The sequence below is a fragment of the Enhydra lutris genome, unplaced genomic scaffold, assembly GCF_002288905.1.
Source record: "Enhydra lutris kenyoni isolate GAN:26980312 unplaced genomic scaffold, ASM228890v2 scaffoldscaffold28, whole genome shotgun sequence".
Lineage (NCBI taxonomy): Eukaryota > Metazoa > Chordata > Mammalia > Carnivora > Mustelidae > Enhydra > Enhydra lutris.
Genome location: NW_019154112.1, coordinates 3,839,528 through 3,854,230, shown reverse-complemented (window position 1 = coordinate 3,854,230; position 14,703 = coordinate 3,839,528). Strand labels below are relative to the sequence as shown.

At 55.3% G+C, this 14,703-nt stretch overlaps 1 protein-coding gene across 1 annotated transcript in view; it reads left to right on the top strand.

The window, feature by feature from the left end:
- LOC111152193 (collagen type XI alpha 2 chain) overlaps positions 1 to 8,622 on the top strand; it is a 29,406-nt gene extending 20,784 nt beyond the window's left edge. Inside the window, 21 exon segments of the mRNA XM_022510584.1 lie at positions 170 to 277; positions 451 to 504; positions 743 to 796; positions 993 to 1,046; positions 1,207 to 1,260; positions 1,600 to 1,707; positions 2,076 to 2,129; positions 2,318 to 2,371; positions 2,494 to 2,547; positions 3,116 to 3,169; positions 3,434 to 3,541; positions 3,655 to 3,708; positions 3,866 to 3,919; positions 4,191 to 4,298; positions 4,450 to 4,503; positions 4,805 to 4,840; positions 5,033 to 5,086; positions 5,208 to 5,475; positions 6,051 to 6,163; positions 6,509 to 6,715; positions 7,476 to 8,622. Coding sequence (XP_022366292.1) covers positions 170 to 277; positions 451 to 504; positions 743 to 796; positions 993 to 1,046; positions 1,207 to 1,260; positions 1,600 to 1,707; positions 2,076 to 2,129; positions 2,318 to 2,371; positions 2,494 to 2,547; positions 3,116 to 3,169; positions 3,434 to 3,541; positions 3,655 to 3,708; positions 3,866 to 3,919; positions 4,191 to 4,298; positions 4,450 to 4,503; positions 4,805 to 4,840; positions 5,033 to 5,086; positions 5,208 to 5,475; positions 6,051 to 6,163; positions 6,509 to 6,715; positions 7,476 to 7,616 — 1,845 coding nt within the window. The 3' untranslated portion in view covers positions 7,617 to 8,622.
- Positions 8,623 to 14,703: the final 6,081 nt, after the last annotated feature.

Here is a 14,703-nt window from a genome sequence, read left to right as displayed (position 1 = left end):
GGGGCGCTGGCAACTTCTAGTCTGCCCTCAGTTCCCCTTCACACTTGGAGTTGAGCGTGGGAGTGAGGGCTCTGGACCTGGTGCCCAGCTTGGTGTGGAGTTTGTGAATAGAGAACTCCTGACCCATGACCATCTCTGTGTCCTTGTCCCTGCCCTCCCTCTACCTCAGGGAGCAGATGGGGAGCCCGGAGCTCGGGGACCCCAGGGACACTTTGGAGCCAAAGGTGATGAAGGAACGAGAGGATTCAATGGGCCCCCGGGACCCATTGGCCTACAGGTGAGTTGGGGGGAGTAGAGGCAGGGGCTGAGAGGTGGGGTCAGGATGGGTCTGCTGACCAGCCCTGCTGCTGAGGACTGGGGGACATGTGGGATCGGAGGGAGGCTAAGTGTACCTGGAGCTGTTCTCTGGTGGGTCGGTCATCCTGGTCTGTGCTGTGTACCCCCGCACAGGGTTTGCCAGGCCCCTCGGGTGAGAAGGGAGAAACAGGAGATGTGGGCCCTATGGTGAGAGTGACCCCACTGACCCCCTGGCCCCAACCCCACCTGCTAGTCTCTCCCCCTCCATCCAGCACTCCCAGCATCCCCTGCTCCCTGCATGCTGCTTCCTGGTGGGGCTGCCCCCCTCCCCTGAAAACCCCACCCCCACCCTAGGATGTCAACCCCACCCAACCCTCTGGCATTCCTGTATGCCTAATGCTCTTCCTTTCTCTTCCCTTCCCCATCTCTGCTCTGTTTTCCTCAGGGACCACCTGGCCCCCCAGGACCTCGAGGCCCAGCTGGACCCAATGGAGCTGATGTGAGTCCTCTCAGATCACTGTGGCCAGTCTTGCCTCCCTTTTCCCAGACTATAAACTCTAGTCTCATCTCAGCTGCCATGAGAAGTTGCCGGCCCTGGAAGGCATCCCTCTGTCTCACCGCTGTGACCTTGGGGTGCTCATTCAGGGTCTACTCTCTCCCTTAAGCAATGACTCCTACTTCTGCTCCTCTTCCAGGGTCCGCAAGGTCCCCCGGGAGGTGTTGGGAACCTAGGTCCCCCTGGAGAGAAGGTAACTGGGAAGGGAGTAAATGAAGGGGCTTGTCTTGGGGTGGGGTATGAGGGTTGGACTTCTGCCAGCTTTGGTTGGGGTTGGGGCAAAAGAGAATGAAATATGGGGAATATCGAGATTTGGGGGTGAAAGGAGGTTTTTGAACCCAATCTCCTTGCAGGGGGAGCCGGGAGAGTCAGGCTCTCCAGGGGTCCAGGGTGAGCCCGGTGTCAAGGTGAGTGAGATCTCTGAGGCCTTGCTCCCTAATCCCCAACACCCTCCTCAACCCCAGCCCCTGTTACTGTGACCTTCTGGAGCTGGAGCTCCTCTACAGCCCAGGAGCCTGTGCTCCTAACACTCTGTGAGGCTGGACCCCTGGGTCTGAGTGAGCCCCATGCTCTTTCTTCGGAGGGAAGGAGGGACCCGAGGACTCCCTCTGGGCTTGACTTTCTGTGAGCATCCTGCTGTCACTGAGGGGATGGAGGGGAGGCTGCAGGTGTCTTGGAAGCAGGGGCTGCATCCTTGATCTTTGAGACCCCTTTGGGACCATCCATACCCTCTACTCATCCTTCAGGGCCCACGCGGGGAGCGTGGAGAGAAAGGAGAGTCGGGGCAACCAGGAGAGGCAGGACCACCAGGGCCTAAAGGCCCCACCGGTGATGATGGCCCCAAAGGGAACCCTGTGAGTTTAGGGGAGGGGCTGGGAGGGTCTTGGAGTAGGGGGAACCCAGGAATGGGGGGATACTTGGGTGGAAGGCTCTGGAATGAGGTCTCCTGGCAGGGATGTATGAAATCCATGGCAGGGTGTGAAATCCAGAGAAAGAAAGTGAGAGATGCCTTCTAATTAATTCCCTGAAAGCATCAGAAAGCATGCAGCACATGAGGTGGGGAAATGAGAGCGCCAGGGACCATCTTCCCTGGTTGTGCAGTTGGGCACCTGGGCACCGGGGCACTGGCTGGGGAGGGAGGGTGTGGCATGTGCTCTGAGCATCTGTGCTGGCTCTGGGTAGGGTTAGGGGGTGGTGACTTCGACCCTGTTCTCTGCATTAGGGTCCCGTTGGTTTTCCTGGTGATCCTGGCCCTCCTGGAGAAGGTGGCCCTAGGGTGAGTCTGCTCGTGGGAGGGGAAGGGAGATAGCGGATGGGCTCCTGCATGGGCCTTTGTGCAGCTGACTGGCTTGAATGTGGGAAGCTGGGGTAGGGCAGGGCAGGCAGAGGGATGGGAAGATTGGCAGTTTTGGGGGTGACGCCAGCTAGGTTGGGGCAACCCCTAACCTTGCTGCATCCCTGCAGGGCCAGGATGGTGCGAAGGGTGACCGAGGAGAGGATGGAGAGCCAGGACAGCCTGTGAGTGACCAGTGACCCATCCCTCCACTACAGAGCCCAAGCCTTCAGGCCCATTACCACCTTTTTAAGCCCCACTCCATTGGCTGGAGGCTAAACACTCACCCACCCCTGTCCCTCCCTAGGGATCCCCTGGTCCCACTGGGGAGAATGGACCTCCTGGACCACTTGGAAAGCGGGTAAGTGAGGTGGACATCCGGGACCTTGAGGGGCAGTCCTTGGCTGGGTGGATAGGAGATGGGGGCAGTGGAGATGGGATGGGCAGGGAGCTGCCTGGGGGCAGGGTGCATGTGTGTGGACATTTGTATTTGTAAGTGTGCCGTGTATAAGGGAGCATGTCTGTTCCTGGGCTTTGCTATGTATGTTCTTGCCAGGGTGTGGGGTGGTGGTACCCATCAATTGGTCAGAATGGACGTTGGAGGAATGGCTAGCTTTCCTGGAGGGTCCCTGATGGGCCTCGGATTAACCCTCTATTTGCTGGGGTAGAAGGTGTGTGGATGGTAGACTATATGCGGGCAGGTGGCTCTTCCCTGAATACACAGAACTCCTCGGTATTTTAACAACCGGTACAGCTGTACCAGCTTGTCTGGGAATCAGCTTCTGCAACTCTGTTGGTGCATGCACGTGTGTGTGCGCGCACGCGCGCAGGCAAGGGCACACACACGCACAGGTTCATGGCCCCCGGAGGATGGGGAAGCAGCTGAGCCTGGTGACTCACTGACTTTTCCTTCCTGTCTCTACCTGCAGGGTCCTGCCGGCACCCCTGGTCCTGAGGGGCGGCAAGGAGAGAAGGGAGCCAAGGTGAGGTAGAGGCCATCCTGGATGCTGGAATATTCCCCCCATCTTCTGGCACCTCTGGTTCCTCAGATTCCTCTCTCCAGATGTCTACCCCATATTGAACCTCTTATCTCAAGGGGGGTTCCCTATACTTATTCCTGTTCCTGCTTTGGGGCTCCTGGGGTTTGGCCCTTTGTCTCTGCCTCATCCTTTCCACATTGGACCCCCTACCTCCACCCTTACCCCTTTCCTCTGCCTTTTAAGACTCATTCCTTGTATATGTTTCAGGGGGATCCCGGTGCTGTGGGTGCCCCAGGGAAGACAGGCCCTGTGGGTCCAGCAGGCCCAGCAGGGAAACCTGGTCCTGATGGTCTAAGGGGACTCCCAGGCTCAGTGGTGAGTCATGGAGTGGAGCGGCTTGGCTGAGGGTAGGAGGGGTCAGGGGCCTTAGGAAGGGTGCCCATGTGGGGACAGTTCTCCTGATCTCTGTGGTCCCCTTGAATCTGCAGGGTCAGCAAGGCCGTCCTGGGGCCACAGGCCAGGCGGGACCTCCAGGTCCTCTGGTGAGTGACTCTGGATTGGGTGGGGTGGGTGGGGCGAGGCTGGTGGTGCTCTTGGGCAGTGGGCATCCATCTGAAGCCCTGAAGGAGGTGGGACATGGCTCTGGGGAGAGCTTGGTCCCACCTTTCCATGGACAGAGTGATTTCTATCTCCCCACAGGGACCCCCGGGACTTCCTGGCCTGCGAGGTGATGTTGGAGCCAAGGGTGAGAAGGTGAGTGACAGACCTGCGGCTGGGTATCTCCCCTTACCCTCAGCCCGGAGGACTATGGGGGCCCCAAGTGTCTACCGCTGTGCTTCAGGGCTCTGACACCGAGTCTCTGGGGTCCTTGCTCAGCGAGGGCTATTCACAGGCCCTGCTCTATCCTTGGCCCCCTGCCCGAGTCTCTCCTGTCATTTAGGCTCTGACCCCTGTGGGTTCCTCCTTCTGCATCCGTGTGTCTCCTTTCTGCCTCCCCCTGACCGACTACCTGTCCTTTCTCCAGGGTCACCCAGGTCTCATCGGGCTGATTGGGCCCCCTGGGGAGCAGGGAGAGAAGGGTGATCGGGGACTTCCTGGCCCTCAGGGCTCTGCTGGACAGAAGGGAGAGACGGTGAGGACATGGTCCTGGAAGTTCTGGGAGGATGAGCCTGGGGATTCGTGATGGGGGTGGGGAGGGTGGAGGTGGAGACTCAGCTGGGGGGTGGGGGGTCAGGAGGGGTGTGGAGGGGGACCCAGCTGAACCATGCCCTTTTCCTTCCTAGGGTATCCCGGGAGCATCTGGCCCTATTGGTCCTGGAGGGCCTCCCGGCCTCCCTGTGAGTACCCCATCTGTTCCTCACTAAATCCCCTAAACCCTACTGCTCTCTCTCCATAATCCCCCAGTGGCATCCATGGCAACCACCAGCCAAGCAGAACAGGCCCCAGTGTCCTCCATATGTCCTTACACAGTGTCTCCTCCCCCGTCCTTCCAGGGCTTCCGGAATGTCCCCGTGTTCCCTCAGGCCTGCCCCTCCTATAGTAAAGCCAGGGTCCTGTGGACTCATGACTTTGCCTCTCCATTCCTCCTTGTCCTACCCCTCCCCCATGGTGACCATCTCTTTCTTCCTCATTTCCCAGGGACCTGCTGGCCCCAAAGGAGCTAAAGGAGCCACAGTGAGTGACCCCCAGCCAGCTCTGAGCTCTGCCCCCTTCCCCCAGCCAGACTTGGCACTTCCTCTCCAGGCAAACATGCTCCCTCCAGCAGAGCTGCTCATTCCCAGCCCAGAGACTGACTTGAACCTTCTGCGGCCTTGACTGCATGCATGAGCCCTTGATTCCTCCATGAGCTCATTTACTCCTTGGCAGGGCCCAGCTGGACCCAAGGGAGAGAAGGGCGTCCAGGGTCCTCCAGGACACCCGGTGAGTTGCAAGTCAGGGCCCGCCTCTGTCTGCTCCGCCTCTGCCTCTCTTTCTCGGAGTTTCTTGGCTTCCACCTCCTATCCATTTGTCTCTCACCTTTTCCATTCTTCCTTCCACCCAGGGCCCCCCCGGCGAGGTGATCCAGCCCTTGCCCATCCAGATGCCCAAGAAGACTCGGCGCTCCGTGGATGGAAGCCGCCTGATGCAGGAGGATGAGGCCATGCCGACTGGGGGGGCTCCGCACAGTGCTGGGGGGCTGGAGGAGATCTTTGGCTCCCTCGACTCCTTGCGGGAGGAGATTGAGCAGATGAGGCGGCCGACAGGGACCCAGGACAGCCCCGCTCGTACCTGCCAGGACCTGAAGCTCTGCCATCCGGAGCTGCCCGACGGTCAGTGCCAGCCTCAGGAGACGGCGTCACAACAGGATGAAAAGCAGAGTGGATGCAGGGACTTCTTGGGGGAAGGCGTGGGGTGGGGGTGAGGGTTGAGGGGCCTGGAAGGGCAGCTCTTCACCAGCCAGGTGGGGAGTTTTTCAATGTTTGACAACTGACCTGGTCCTCCCGGTGCAGACCGGCTCACGATCAGCCTGCTGCCTGCAAGAAATGACAAACGTACACACGTGTACACACATGCTTGCATTTACACAGACGGGCACGCGTGCGAATCTACCACCACATATTGTACCGACGTGACATGTCAGTGCTCCTGCCCTCTCCATCGGGGGCCTGGGCGTGCTGCTGTGGGGAAGGATGCCACAGACGGGCAGGGGTGTAGGGTGGTGATGGGGCATGAAGTAGGGTGGGCAGCATTGTGGGATTCCAGGGGACAGTGGGACCTGGAGACTGAGGGCATGGTGGGGAGGGTGGGGGTTTGGAGCAGCGGGGTGGGAGTGGGAAGGGGGGCAAGGAGTGTCTTGGGTCCCGCCTGTGGGGACCCTGACCCTTTCCTCTCCCTCACCCAACAGGAGAGTACTGGGTGGACCCCAACCAGGGCTGTGCTCGGGATGCCTTCCGGGTTTTCTGCAACTTTACAGCCGGAGGGGAAACATGTGTGACACCCAGAGATGATGTCACGCAAGTGAGGGCTGCCCCCCTTCCCTCCCCTGCCCCACTAGCAGTCCCAGTGGCTTCTGGGTTTCTGTGACAGGCGCCCTGGCACTACAGAGCCTGTGCCCCTTCTTTCCTTGGCTCTTCCCTTCTTACCACCAGCCCGCTGCCTTTTCCCTCGACAACCCTAGACAAAGCTTGCCTTCTGTTTACCCTCAGTCAGTCCCAGCCTCCTGCTTTGGTCCCTCATTTCTCCCTCAGCTCTTTCTGCCCACCTGTTCCCTGCCCGTGACCCCAGCCCCAGGGACCCCGCTTCTGTAGATGCTCTGCCAGCCCTGCTCCATCTGCCTCTCACCACCAGCCTCTCTCCCGCCAGTTCTCTTACGTCGACTCAGAAGGCTCCCCAGTCGGTGTGGTGCAGCTCACCTTCCTGCGGCTGCTCAGTGTCTCAGCCCATCAGGATGTCTCCTACCCCTGCTCTGGGATGGCCCAAGGCGGTCCCCTGAAGCTCCGGGGGGCCAATGAGGATGAGCTGAGCCTGGAGACCAGCCCCTATGTCAAGGAATTCAGAGACGGCTGTCAGGTGGGAAGCAGGAAGAGCTGGATCAGGGTGCATCCCTAAGTCAGGCTGCAGGAAGACTCTTTGGGTGGAGGCACGCAGGAAAAGCAGGAGGCTCTAGCTTCTTGGTGTCAGATACACCTGAGGGGGTGCTGATGGCAAGGAGGATGGGAAGGATGGAAGGTGGGGTTCACCTCTGTGCGCACACCAGCATCACCCGGAGTGAGTCACGCAGGCTGGTGCAAACATTCACACAGGCTATCGGATGGAGGCACGCAGGGGTGCAAATCACCCCTGCCCCGTGAAGGCACAGGAGCACACAGATACCCACAGAATGTGCATACACCCCTGGTGCTGCCTGGACAGGGTCACGCATGCACACATGGGGAATTGTGTCCGATGTTATCATGCAGTTACACTGCAGACATGTGTTTACACACCCTGTGGAGTCAAGCCGACTCACACAACCACCCCAGGGGGATAGTCTCAAAGACAAACCCACAGACTGGCTCGTGAGCACACGTGCATCTGTGCACGTGTGCAGACACACGCACACACACACACACACACACATCTCCCTAGCTTTCCCAACCCTGACTCTGGAAGACATTTGAGGAAGAAAATCTATCAAGTCTGACCACGTGACAAGGATTGGGAGGAACAGCATCTTAGGGCCCTCAGAGGAGAGGCGAGCCTGGTGCCAAGCCTGGGGGATCTTGGGGGTGTGTGTGCACATGCCCCTCCACCACGCTCACTGCTCCCTCTCTCCTGTCTTCCCCTCAAGACACAGCAAGGCCGGACAGTGCTGGAGGTGCGGACACCCGTGCTGGAGCAGCTACCAGTGCTGGATGCCTCCTTCTCAGACCTGGGGGCCCCCCCACGGCGGGGAGGGGTGCTGCTGGGGCCTGTCTGCTTCATGGGCTAGGACCTGCTCAGTCTAACCCCATGCACCAAAACCAGGCACACCTGGAATCCCACAGCATTAGCTCTGTGCCGCCTCCCAAGAGGGCTCCTCACCATCTAGGGGGCTTTGGGCCAGGGCACGAAGAGCCCCCAGTCAGGGGCAGACCAGGGGAGGGGTAAAGCATGAGCCGGGCGCCCCAGGGGGGGGGCATCTGGGGTTCTTGGCCTTCCCACCTGGAACCCGTGACCTGTTAGACAGCTGGGACCCTTATTTAAAACTCACCTCCCAACCACCCCCAAACAAGCAGAAGAGAAGAGAAAGGACACTGTGTATTTTGTATTTAAAAGTAATTATATTAATTATTTAAAGAATGGAGAACAAAAGAACAAAAAAAGATAAAGAGAGAAACGCCAACAAAAATTAGCAGACTTTGGAGACAGGGCTCTCCAAGGGTGAGCCCCATCCCCCTCCTCCTTGCCTCAGGGCTTTCCTCAGTGACTGTGGGGGGACATTTTCAGGCCAAACCCCACCTCCCTCACAGCCCGCCTGTAGCACCCACTGTGAATGTTGGAATATATGGTCTCCTTTGCCTCAGGGTCTGAGTCTCTCTGCCCAGGGTGGGGCTTCCCCTGCTCCGCCTTCCAGGTGTTGGGCTCCCTGACCCACGCACCATCTGTCTCTCACTTGGTCTGGGGCTTGCAGGAACTGCCTGCAACTTGGGGAGCGGGCCACATCTCCCCGGGGGTCGGGGGAAACGGAAGGGTGAGGGGTGAGAGCAGGGCCTGTATTCAGCACTGTTGAAATATGAAAATTCGTCCTTATCAGCTTGTCAATCCCATGGCTCTGAGCCCCCCAGTATCCCACTGCCTTCCTGGCCACCCTGGTCCCACCCCTGAGCGCCCCCTCACCTTCGCTGATACCGCTATGGAAAGGTTAATGTGTGGCGTCTGAATGGAAGGGACTCCCAGGACCTTGTCTAGCCCTACGAGCAGTGTCCTTTCTGACTGATGGTTAAATAATGTGATCTCCTTCCAGGGTGCGTGTGTGTGGTGCTTGTTATTTCAACCCTCTCCCCAGACCCCGACCTGTACCCCTCTTTGCTGGCTGAGGCTTTCCCAGAAATGGAAGGGTTCATCCTTTTCCCCAGAGGGCCTGTCTTTTTGTGGTGTCAAGGCCCAGAAAGAGTTCATGAAACCTGGCTGACAAGTCCAGACTCACAAGCTGATCTCCCAGGGACGTTGCGTGGGGAGACAGGGTTCCGTGTGACATGGGTGCTGGATTGTTTTTGGGTAAGGGTGTGCCTGTCTTCCTCGTGTCCAGATCAAACACGACCTTTCTGCACCCCCATTTCCCATCTTTAGGGACCTCAGGGGTGGAAGGGGGCCTCACGAGGTCTAGTCTCAACTCTTTGCAAATGAGGAAACTGAGGCTCACGTCCAAGACAATGTTTCCTGCCACCACCACCCCCCCCGCCCCGCCCCGGCTGTGGGTGTGGTCGAAGGCTACCCGCACCTGCCAGTATTACCGCTATCCCGGTCCAGGCTCTCTTTGTGTCGAGTGCACAGTCCTCGTCCCATCGCGTGCTGTGCCGCCCCCACTTCTTCCCTAGCGGCCCCTCTCAAGGCTTACTCAGAAGCTCTGTGCCCTCTGGGTCTGGGTAGGGCCCTTCTGTTCAGGGCAGCAGCTCAGCCAGGCGTCCCTAGCTAACCTCCCCACCTCTCTTGGGGCTTCCCATCCTCATACAACATTTCCCGGCTCCCTCCAGTCCTGGCAGTAGAATAAAACTTACTCCAGGCCCTCTTCTAATCGGGACACCCCTTCTTCGCTGGACGCGTGGCTGCGGGTGTCCGAGTGCGAGTGGTTCCGTGCGCTCGTGCGGGCAGCCGCAAGCCCCGCAACCAGGCGGGCCGGGGAGGGTCCCCGAGTACCGGGAGGCAGCGTCCCGCCCCTCCCGATGGATCCGCGACGGCACAGCCTTGATCGTCGCCCCCTCCCGAGGACAGAATTCCTTCTCTGAAAGCCTAGAGTGGTGGAGCTAGCTCATGGTTGATCGAAGGAAGCTTTCTTATGGGATCTAGAAGCCCAGCCTGGCATCGATGGTGGGCAGGAAAACCATTTGCAGGTGAAAACAAACTCCCATCCCCCCAAAAAACAAACCCTCCTCCGCGCGCATCTCTCCGCCTCTGCTGCCCCCTGGTGCCGGCGCCAAGACCTCAGCCCGCCAAAGGGCAAGTGGAATAAGGCATCCTTAACATGCTGCCCCTTCCTTCGTCACCCCCTGAACCCCCACTCTCCTATCCCAAGAGAAGGCCGAATGGAGGGGAACCCCTTGATCTCGTCTTTTCTGGGCCAGGCAGTGGATGGGTTTTTGGGATCACTCACGCCTTCCGTCTTCATCTTCAAGTCCCGAAGGCTTTGGGCAGCCCCCTCTCCTTCCTCCTGGGCGTCAGCTCAAGGGAAGATCCGACCTAAATATATCCTTGCCCACACCTACTCCCAGCCAAGCTGGGCCAGAGCTGAGGCTTCTCCGGGCCCTCTCTGCAATTGGAGCCAAACCCACAGAGGTTGCCCCCAGAGCACAAAGGGGAGTGTCCCCAAAGGTCACTTTTGGTCAGATGCTCTGAGCTCAGAGGGATTTTCTCCATGGAAGCAATGCCATACATTCACTCAAATAGCATTTATATACACGGCAATTGGATCCCAGGCCAATCCACAAAAGCCTATTTAGCTAGAATGCCAACCAACCCCAGACAACAGTTTCACGAGCAATTCTGTGCCAAGTTGCCTCGGAGGATGCCAGAAGCACAGCCCTCTCCTTGCAGCAGGATTTCTGCCTCCGGTGGGGCAAGTGAGGGCCTGGCTCTGAGGAAAGGTGGGAGGATTTGAAGGGCAGAACTCCAGAGGGGGTAGTTTTGGGATGGTGTTGGGTGTGGGTAGCGCAGGGTCCCTGATATCCAAACATGTGGGTGCTGGCAGTGGCTCCAGGGGCTGTGGGCAGTGCGAGTTTCTGGATAGGGTGGGAAGCAGATAAAGAGGAGAGAGGCAGAGACTTTGGGGAGCTACTTTGGGTTTGATTGGGTCAGAACACAAACTCTTGCAGGAAGGGCTGGGTTCTGAAACTTTTGACTGCCTCTCAAAGAAGTTGAACTTGAACCCAATAAGGAGGAGGGAGTCACTGATGATGTTTGGAAAGATAAGTGATAATGACAGATGTGTGCATTATCAAGGCCCCTCCCAGATTGGATGAGGTTGGGATGGGTGCTCTAGCCCTTCACATTCTTGGAGATGCATCTTAGCCTTGTGCTGAGATTTTTTTTGCATCCTAACATCGTGAAAAAACACCTTGTAAAATTTGGACCACTTGGATCACTGTACCTGGGAGCACTACATAGCCCAGAAGGCCTCCTGCTCCTTGGCTGTGTTGCATGCTGGGATTTGTAGTTTCTGAACAGATCAGGATAGCCAGTGGGAGGAGCGTGGGTAGGGGTGAGAGACGGACAGGGAAGGACATGTGTCAAGGTAAGGCTGTAGTTGCCTCAGAAAGAAGAGCCTGTGCAGTAGGGGGTGGTGACCCAGTTTTGTGGGTATGTAGCCCCTATTCCTGCAAGTTTGTTAGGGCCATATCCTAACAGGCCATGGTAATATTTTCCAGCTCAAGCCTGTGCAAGTGAGCAGAAATCTCCGCTGGGTGCTTGCAGTTGGCTTGCTTTCATTTTTTTTCTTATTTTTCTCACTGTCAGGGTAGTTTCATGGGAACCGGCACTACCGGCTGACAACTCAGTTGGGAAGACTTGTCCCACTGGTCCCTAAATGAAGACCAGGGACATCTATAAGGGCACCTCCTTTAAGTCTCAAACCGCCAAGATGGTAGAATAAACCTCAGTGAGAGCCAGCCCACCACATTGCCTTCCCTCAGGTAACAGGGGCATGACAATCCATTTGCTCTGGCTTCTCTTTCTAGCAGTAAAAGTCTTTTTTTGTTGTTTGTTTTTTAAGACTTTTATTTATCTATTTGACAGAGAAAGACACAGTGAGAGAGGGAACGCAAGCAGGGGGAGTGGGAGGGGGAGAAGCAGGTTTTCTGCAGAGCAGGGAGTCCAATGCAATCCCAGGACCCTGGGATCATGACCTGAGCTGAAGGCAGACGCTTAACAACTGAGCCACCCAGGCATCCCTAGAAACATCTTTTTGAAAGACTTTTTTTATTTGAGAGAGAGAGAGTGCAAGAGAGCATGAGAGAGAGATAAAGCGGGAGGGAAGGGGCAGAGGGAGAAGGAGAAGCAGACTCCCTGTGAGCCGGGAGCCCTATGCAGCACTCCATCCCAGGACCCTGGGATCACAACCTGAGCTGAAGACAGACACCCAGCTGGCTGAGCCACACCAGTGCCCCTCTATTAGTAACATTTTACTTCCAGGTGGAAGGCCTTTTGAATAGGAACAAGGCTTTGTAAAGCATAACAGGTAAAAGCGACATTGGATACTATGGCCGCTGGTGTGAAGGTCATGTCCCAGGTCCTGCCACTTCACCTCTACAGGGCTGGGACTCCACTTTCCAGCCAAAGTATGTGGGTCACAGTGACATATTCCTATGTTACTTCATGTCTCCCCTAGGTCTGGGCCGTATTGGTGGGTCACACAGTGGGCCAGTTCTCAAGTACACCTACACTACTTGTGCTCGTAGAAATTTCTTCTAACTCTGCAGCTTTTTGTATTTTTTTTAGATTTTATTTATTTATTTGACAGACAGAGATCACAAGTAGGCAGAGAGGCAGGCAGAGAGAGAAAGAGGAGGAAGTAGGCTCCCTGCTGACCAGAGAGCCCAATGTGGGACTCAATCCCAGGACCCTGGGATCATGACCTGAGCCCAAGGCAGAGGCTTTAACCCACTGAGCCACCCAGGCGCCCCTTCACTTGTATTTTTAATAACTTAATATTTTCTCTACCTTTCAGAATTGAAAATCTATTGAAATACACAAGTAAAAACTAAAAGCTAAGAAAAGTGTTTCAGAGATATTTGGGTTAGGGAGAAGATGGGAAATAGCAACCCATTTGATTGGAGCCCTGGTGACAGAGGGAGTCAGATAGAGAAGTTGGCTGTGGCTGCTGGTCTAGGCAGGGTAGGGTTGAGCAGACTTAGGGTGAGGGAGGTCACTGATTGATGCTAGCTGGCAGATCTCTCTGCCCTCCTACCAGGCCTTCTCCTGTGTTTAACTTGCCAGTGGTGTTTGGATGGGGATATTTCTTTACTATGAGCATCAGTTTTCTCATCTGCACAATGGGAGAGCGCTTTCTCTATCAAGGAATAATCGCCCCATTAGTGACAACCTTTGCACTGGAAAGAGAAGGGAGGGGAAATGGCCATGCTGGCGAGGTTAAACCTCCTTGCCTAGATGACTGGTGCCACACTGGGGTCTGGGGCACACTGCTTCCGTTTACACTTCTGATCTTAGGGTTATCAAGTCCCTGTACTTCTAAAGTCTTGTCTTGTCTTGTCCTCTTTTCTTTTCTCTTTTCTTCTTTCTTTCTTTAATTTTTAAAAAAATTTTATTTATTTATTTTTGTGTGTGAGAGAGAGAGATAGCATGAGTAGGGATAGGGAGAGAGGGGCAGAGGGAGAAGCAGATTTCCTACTGAGCAGGGAGCCTGACGTGGGACTCAATCCCAGGACCCTGGGATCACAACCCGAGCCGAAGGCAGACACTTAACTGACTGAGCCACCAAGGTGCCCTTCTATTTTTTTTTTCTTCTTCTTCTTTTTTAAATTTCAAATAGATTCCACACTCAACGTGGGGCTTGAACTCACAACCCTGAGATCAAGAGTCACATGCTCTATGTACTGAGCCAACCAGGCGCCCCTAAAATTTCTTTTTGTTACAAACATAAAATATGATTCAGAACAGCTTTAGCCCCAAAGAAAATTTATGATAAAAACGTCAAGGTTCTCAGGATTTGAGGGAGGGTTGACTTCATAGAGGAGAGAAAAAGGCAAGTTCTGAGACCCCAGGGGTTCGTACACTTTGTCCCTGAATGTGGCCACAAACACCGCTCCATCAATCCACTTTCAACCTCTGTGTCTCTGGGCTCTGTGGTTTAGGTTCCTGGAGCCCCAGCCCTGGTGAGCTTTCTCCCTGAGAACCAACTTTGTATGGTTGGTGGCCCAGTGTGACAACAGATAATTTATATGAAGCCCTAGGACAGTGTAAGGGAGGTCTTGGGGGCACTCTTCCCACATAAGGTGGGATAGCTGAGAAGACACCCCAAGAGGTACTTGCTATCTTTCCCTCTCTGCAGACCCTTTTCTGTAAACTTGACCAGCAGGATCCAACCAGCCGGTTCATGACCATATTGGCACTCCCTGACTCACCCTCTCCCCAAGAGCCAACCCAAAGTCACGTTCAGCGGTTGTAGCCACAATGTCATGAGCTCTCTAATTCCAGAGTCCAGGATCTCCGCTGTTTGCATTTTGCTGTTTTCTCTTCGGCACATAAACATCCATGACCATGATACCCAGGGCTGCATTATGACATCTGTGGGCCCTATACACATTTGCCTTTCTAGACCCTTTCCTCAAAAAAAATCCAGAGCTATATTTTGCGACTGTGTTGGTATATAGATAAATACATTCATGTTATATATTTATATATTAAGATATGTTCTTCATCCTAAAAGTTCATTTTCTATTTTAAAAGAAGTGTAAACATTTTCATGAACCCTCAAAAGCACTGTGGACCTTTGTGTGTACTGTGCCAAATGGATAAGTGGGCCCTGACTGTGTCTTCATTGAAGATTTTATGCTTTATTAATTAAAAAACATCCCTCTTCTTGTTTACTGAATGATCAGAATATTTTGTCTAATGTTAAAAACCCCTGCTTTTTCTCCTTTGCTTTATCTGGTTTCTGTGTGATGACTATCATCTATTATTAGAACTTTCTTTTTTTTTTTTTTAAAGATTTTTATTTATTTGACAGAGAGAGAGAGATCACAAGTAGGCAGAGAGGCAGGCAGAGAGAGGAGGAAGCAGGCTCAGTGCTGAGCAGAGAGCCCGACGTGGGGCTCAATCCCAGGACCCTAAGATCATGACCTGAGCCGAAGGCAGAGGCTCAACCC